Source organism: Epinephelus moara, chromosome 18, assembly GCF_006386435.1.
Source record: "Epinephelus moara isolate mb chromosome 18, YSFRI_EMoa_1.0, whole genome shotgun sequence".
NCBI lineage: Eukaryota > Metazoa > Chordata > Actinopteri > Perciformes > Serranidae > Epinephelus > Epinephelus moara.
The window spans coordinates 20,604,536-20,611,815 of NC_065523.1; the positions used below are offsets into that span (position 1 = coordinate 20,604,536).

The 7,280-nt window shown below is 42.7% G+C and overlaps 1 protein-coding gene across 6 annotated transcripts in view; it reads left to right on the forward strand.

The window, feature by feature from the left end:
• dnm2a (dynamin 2a) overlaps positions 1–7,280 on the forward strand; it is a 46,181-nt gene that overhangs the window by 15,127 nt on the left and 23,774 nt on the right. For 4 of the 6 annotated variants that reach the window (XM_050068832.1, XM_050068830.1, XM_050068828.1 and 1 more), the window contains exons 5-10: positions 1,382–1,480; positions 1,568–1,728; positions 1,831–1,973; positions 2,288–2,423; positions 3,704–3,771; positions 4,424–4,562. In XM_050068832.1, coding sequence (XP_049924789.1) covers positions 1,382–1,480; positions 1,568–1,728; positions 1,831–1,973; positions 2,288–2,423; positions 3,704–3,771; positions 4,424–4,562 — 746 coding nt within the window. Of the gene's footprint in view, positions 1–1,381; positions 1,481–1,567; positions 1,729–1,830; positions 1,974–2,287; positions 2,424–3,703; positions 3,772–4,423; positions 4,563–5,239; positions 5,379–7,280 lie in introns of all 6 variants that reach the window. The other 2 variants (XM_050068833.1, XM_050068834.1) reach the window with 1 other exon arrangement.

The window sequence follows — 7,280 nt, forward strand, 5'->3', positions numbered from 1 at the left end:
ACCTTATTTAAATTGATGTTCATTTGAGATATCAAATAGTTTTTTTGTTTGATATCTTTTCGAAAATGTTTGAGATGCTTGCCAATAGTTTTTCATTGGAAAAAATAAATATCTCTTCATTTAAAGGGTCAAAACTGTTTTGGTTTTGTTCATAGTATTGATGTCATGATCTTACATATATATATATGTATATGTATATATATATATATATATCGGTTATCAGTTATCGGTATCGGCCTTTAGGAGCTGAAAGTTATTGGTATCGGTTTAAAAGAAAAGTTATCGTGCATCCCTACTAACATTTATTGTGTCCAAGATTTTTGTGGATGCTTAATTAAACACTCATCTTTGATATCATATAAGCATTTTTTACTAGCCAAGTTTCCAGTGGCTTTAAAGAAAAGTTTCAAATATGACTGTGTATGCTGTCAATTGTAGTTCTTTGAAAGACAGAAATCGGAATCAGACAAAATTTGAATTTTCAGGTCTGATTTTTAATAAAAAACATCAGAATTGGCTGTGAGAATTGCAATAGGTTCTTCTCTACTATGAAACATTCAGTCCCTATCACTCCGCTGTTCGTGGCGGGCATATCGCGCTGTTATGCCGCCTCGCCGTTCTGTATATAAGGTACAATCACAGAAAGGGGCAGCAGAGTGGTCTCGCCTTTAAAGCCACCACAGGAGGAAGTCACAGCGCAGAAAAGTGTCTGTATAAAAAGGACAGCCTGCAAGATGGCATCTTGAGCGGCAAGGGTGAAACTTTCAGATGATGTGTTATGTGTGCAACCTACTGTGGGAGATTTAAAAAGTAGCTGTTCGCAGTTAGTGGCTTACTTAAAGAAGAAGAACAGTGGCCGTAAATGTCTGCAAATTGGGAGAACAATGAGATTCTGGAGCTCCTTACCCTCCAAGCACAGGACAAGATCATCTGCCATATAACAGGACGATAAATGATTGTTATTGACACGTTAATGCCATTGGTGTTGTTTAGAAAACTCTGTAGACACATATGTTTTATGTCACACTAGAGGCTGATGCTCTTGTGTTACATGTCACGCCCATCACACCTCTCTCGGTTCTGCAAAGCCACAATGGAGAAGCATGATGCTGCCCTTGTTTGATTCTATGAAAAAATGCAAAGGAGGCATAAACAAGAGACTCTGTAGCGGCCCTATAGTGCGATCTGAAAAGGGCTCATGATATCCATTACCTCTATTTGGTCAGTATTTCTGTCACAGGCAAATCTTTTCAGCCCTTTATTAAACAGAACTCTGCTATAAAAAGGCTAAATACACTGAGAGATTTATTCTGTGCATCAGTTCTTTCCAAGAAGGTAAGTCAGTTTGAATTAATGTAGTTACACTTGTAATTTTGTGCAGGTCTGCGTACCATTGGTGTTATAACAAAACTGGACCTGATGGATGAAGGGACAGATGCAAAGGACATCCTAGAAAATAAACTCCTGCCACTGCGCAGAGGTGAGGATTACATACACATACACACAAAGACACGTCTGCAGACTTTATTTTTGACTCTAGAGTGACTTTTTTGTTTGCTCTGTGCAGGCTACATTGGTGTAGTGAACCGCAGTCAGAAGGACATAGATGGGAAAAAAGACATTCGTGCTGCTCTGGCTGCAGAGAGGAAGTTCTTCCTGTCCCACCCTGCCTACAGACATATAGCAGAGCGTATGGGCACACCACATCTACAAAAGACACTCAACCAGGTCTGCTGTCTTTTTTTTTTTTTTTAAATTGTGAACTATAATTCCCTCCCTACTATGCCGTTCATTCTCTAAAACAGCAGCACTACCTCTGTCTGTCTCCAGCAATTGACCAACCACATCAGGGACACTCTGCCTGGTCTGCGTAGTAAGCTGCAGAGTCAGCTCCTCTCTCTGGAGAAGGAGGTGGAGGAGTACAAGAACTTCCGTCCAGATGATCCAACACGCAAGACCAAGGCCTTGTTGCAGTGAGTGCATCTGAATATTGCATACTTGTATTATTTACAGCTGATATGTTGGAGATGATGTAACCTGTGGCAGCCATATAGGATCCCCACTGCACAGGGCTACTGCGCCTGAGAGTAGATATTTGCAAGCTATGACTATAGGGGAACTTTGTCAACTTCCAGCCGGCTCTGTGTCCCACCATGCTGCCCACTCTGTGACGTCACAGAGCTGGTTGAAAATCAGCAAAGATTCCTTTCAACAGTAATTCTTTGCACTGGACCTCCAGGAAGGCACTAACACCAGTCACATCTCCTTTGTGCTTGACCCTAATCAGGATGGTGCAGCAGTTTGGTGTGGACTTTGAAAAGTGCATTGAAGGCTCCGGGGACCAGGTGGACACCAATGAGCTATCGGGTGGTGCAAAGATCAACCGCATCTTCCATGAACGCTTCCCCTTTGAACTGGTCAAGGTTAGTGTGCCATGAAGAGGCTTGATATGTTGGTAGGGCTGGGCGATATGGCCAAAACTGTAATAACATTCCAAAGCATTATTTATTTCAAGTTTAAAGGCTGATTTTTGCTTCTGAGTAAAAGTTGAAGAAACACATGGTTAATGGTTTAGACTTAATTGTCAGAACATGACAAACGCCAAACAGCAGAACATTTCACAAATCTGAGGTAGATTCAAAATGATTGTAAATAAAGCAATGTCAACACATAAGACAACAAATAGACAAGGAAAACAATTCTTGTCAGCAGTATGTCACACCTTTATAGACATAATGGATTTAGCTGACAGTGTAAACAAAACGAAGAGACAGAAGAAAAATCTCAACTGTAGTCAGTATTTTCTGTACAAGTTTAAAACTTAACATCTGGCGTGACTCAAGACGAACTTATCTTCACATGACGTTTAGTGATGTTTATTCTCCCTTTGTTATTTCTTCTAAGTCAATAGCCACAAGTACAATAGCTTACATAACACTAACATACCATTAAAGGAGTCAACTGCCAATACAGCTACTGTATGTAGGTCACAACAGTTATACTAAAAATAACTTTATGTGAATGTTGAACGTTGTAATGTCATAACATTGACATACACATGAGCTTGGTGGCTGGTGGTCTTCTTCTGTGTGATGGCGGTTGGCAACTAGACTTGAATGGAATACTTTACCTGATGACCATTTGTTTATCCATTAGTCATGCTGTGATATATTGAATTCACTATGACATACCATTTAAACTGAACTAAAAGTGAAACATACCGATGCTGTCTTCAAAGCTAGACTGCAGTACTAAGGTTTTTTTGAATGAAAATGCATGTGTTTGGGAAGTACTTGGACTTGGAATACACTGCAGGAGTTGTGTCAGAGTTTGTAAACGAATGTTTTGATATATCTTCACGGTTTTTAAAGGGATCACTATTCAATCAAAATATCAATATGTTTGCCATTTACCGTGTAGGCATGCCAGAAAAACAAAGTCTTCCTCATGAATTCAAGGTTAACACAGCATGACTGACTGATTTACAAATGGTTATTTAGTGGGTGAAGTATTCCATTTAGATGCATTAGCACCCCCCTCTCCCAGTGTATGAGCGGATTGATTTGTTCTATTTCTATTGAGGATAATTATAATTACGATGTGATTGCCCAGCCCTGTATGTTGGGGATTAAGTCTTTACAAAGATGAAAGTATTTCACGATTTGTTAAAGTGTCATTTGCATCTTCTCCCTCTGTCTCCCAGATTGTTTTTGACGAGAAAGAGCTAAGGCGAGAAATCAGTCACGCAATCAAGAACGTCCATGGTGTCAGGCAAGTGGAGCGAAAACCAAAAACCTTTCAAAGAAGCCGCCCACAGAGCTCAAACGCTTGTATTCTGTTTTAACATCAAATACTACTGTGGCACCGTGCTTCACTTTTCTCCCTTCATAAAAGCTGTTATTCTACTAAAATTCATGTTTATATAATCAAGCCTTGCGATCACAGACTGACAATACCAATTCAGAGAAAAGGTGTTTCTGTTATGTGTGAAATGTTTTTCCTCTATTCTACTATTCCTTCAGTGTTGTTTCAATCCCCTTATCTCCCCACTGCAACACCACCCACTCCTTTTCTGTTTCTGTCTGCTGAGGCACTCAATTATTATGAGGTTTTGTGTTACATGTATCCAGTCCACTGCACAAATGTCGTCATGTGTTCTTCACTGATAATCTCCTCTTTGCAATGTCTCATTTGTGTGCTTTATTACATTTAAATCTTGCCCTCTTTGGCGCTTTATCCTTTCTCCCTCTGTTGTGGCTGTCCGTATGTTCATATACCGGTTCCTTCTCTTTGTCCAGAACCTCTTCAGTCACCTTTTTGTTCACCTAATCATCTGTCTATTCATTCGTTTTGTTGGCCTTACATGTCCGTTAACTGTCCCATCTGTCTGCCGCTGTGCCTCTGTCTCTTTGTGCATCCTCAGAACGGGGCTGTTCACTCCAGACCTGGCGTTTGAGGCCATCGTGAAAAAGCAGATCGTTAAGCTGAAAACGCCCTGTCTCAAATGTATCGATCTGGTCATTCAGGAGCTCATCAACACAGTCAGGCAGTGCACCAACAAGGTACTGCAGGTGTCCAGCATCTCCTCGACCCAGCCGAGACATAGGGCAGGGGCAGCCATGGGCGTGGCAGAGGGTACGCTGACGCAGAACGTTCAGCCAACAGCTTCCTATGATATATGGAAAAAGATCAGTTCAGTTCTTGTACTGAAAAAAAGCAACTTTCTGTGTGGTTTGCCCTCAGCCCACCCGCCCCGATTAGCCCTGTGTGCAGGCAGCGCTGTCGTGTTGTGGAGTGTTGTGACGGGTGACGTGTCGTCGTGGATCTGAGATGTTTCAGGGACTCAACCTATCTGAGCATCTCTGGTCTCTCCTGGACAAGCTGCAGGTCTCATAGCTCAGTACACATAGCCAGCAACTCATGGGGTGGTCCTCAGCTGTGATTTGGCCTTGGGTTAGAGGTGACATGCCCATCTCTACCACATTGACCTAGTTTTACAGGAACTGGTTTGTCAGGGAAGAGGATGTGAAAGACCTGTTGCTTGTCCGTCTCCACAGCTTGATTTTTTTCTGTCAACAACTAGAAATGACTAACTGAACAAAGACTTTTTCTCTTTTTATTTCCTCTCTTTCCTGGCTGTCCTCTTTTATTCTCTTTCCTTTGTTTCTGCCTGTCCCTTTCTCTCCTTCTCTACCACCACAACAACAACAACATGCAATCTGACCCCATGACCTTTCAGAACGGGGCTCTTCACCCCTGACCTGGCTTTTGAGGCGATAGTCAAAAAGCAGATTCTCAAACTCAAAGAGCCAAGCCTCAAATGTGTGGACCTTGTGGTGTCTGAGCTCACCGCGCTCGTCATGAAGTGTGCTGCCAAGGTAACCGGGGACACACCTGCTGGGATGATGGCATGAAAAGAGAAGGGATTCTTTTTCTCTGTAAATGTCAATTTCTGTTATCCCAGTAAAATGGGCACCCCAGTGAAATCAGACCCATCCCCATCTTCGCCATCCATGCCCACTGCTTCAAATGTGTGTGTTGTCCCATCTCTACTCTCCTTTAGGGATGTCACGAGCACCAATACTTTGTTAACAAGTCAATGCCAAAAGTCTGAAAATGTGACGGTACTCGTTTTCCACCAGTACCATGGGTACTGGGGATGCTATTCTACCCGTCAGGGCAGCATATACGCCCACAAGTGCTCTAATCTGACATTAATGTCAAAGGAGGAGGAAGAATGCCTACCAGCATGAAGAACAACAACACGTGGAAGATGCCAACAAGTGTTGCTGCCGCAACAGCAGTTCGCCCAGAGGCCAGGGAATTGAATTAATTCTTGGCAATGGGAGCACTGTGTATTTCCACTATGCTACAAATGCCAGCAGCGTGTCGAGGCGCTGGGTGTCTCTTCTGCGCTCAATGCTAATCGCTTGACATTTTTTTTCTGTTCGCGGAAAGTTTAAAAATGTTCCGCTTTGGGAACAGCGCTACATTACCCAGCCATCCTCTCACAGTGGTGGAGGGGTGGGACAAATAGCCTACCACAAATACCAGTCACATCGTAAAATCAGCCCAGACAACACCAAACCAACATGAAAGAACTAGTGGCGTCAAGGCAGACTGATCTGTTGCCTTATATCGCCTGTGTCTTGGCCAAAAAGTTGCACCTGAACTTACGGCAAAGACTACAGCCAATGGCCAAATAGCATGTATGTTCTGTGTCAGAGTGAGAGGAAATAACTCCATACCAGCAGGCGGCGGTAGTCTGTATTCATGATTAACAAAGGGAAACCAAAAGACTGGAGGGATTAAGATGCTAGTTAGCCAGCTAGCACATTAACAATAAAACCCAGTGTTGAAAGGGCAAAGAATATTTACTGTGCGCTAGTGAACAATAACACAAACAATTCTGAATCGTTTAATCTAAAGAGCTCAACAGCCAAAAAATAATTTTACCTAATATGACAAGTTTGTTTTGATCTCACTCTCTCTTGATTTTAGCCGTTTGTTTGCTTTCCTCACTTCTGTTTCTCTTCTCCAAGTTTAGCTGCTAGTCAGAGTGATCTCATACATTGATGTGCACCGCTGCCTCCGACAACCATTCCACATGTTGATTCGGCAGGAAAAAAGCTGACATGGGATGATTAGTGCTAACCATGCAGAAGACAATGCAAAAACTAAGGCCACAGATGCTCACCTGTGGCCTGACGTTGACCAACAGCTGACCGACGGCTTGAGGTGTCAGAACCCTTACGTGAACAAATGCTGAACTCTAGACAAGTACTTTATGTTCAAGGCGGGATTATTAATAGCATTGAAATTTAATTGTTTATAATAAAGGAGGCGTTGAAGGACGTGCGATATATTGTTTAATTTTTTATCGTGGTATCAAATTGGGTATCAAGAATTGTGGAATTTCACTGGTATTGGTATCGACTACATTTCTAGTATCGTGACATTCCTACTCTCCTCCCACCTCTGGAAATCTCCATGTCATTCAGACCGAGCATTGACTTGCAAACCACGTCTGAAATTTTAAGCACAACTTAAAATTTCCATCAGCCATCTCCCACATGCTGTTTGACCTCAGCATCAGCTCATTAAAGAGTTTTTTCCCCCACCTCCACACTGCTTCCTCCCTCCTCTCCCTCTCTGCCCAAGACCCCGCTTCGTCAGTCTGTGCAGCGTAGAGCCCCGGCTGCGCTCCTTCACTGACCCACATGGCAGACTGATATTACACTATCTGCTGAACCGGATGGAAAGGGAGTGATGTGTGTGTG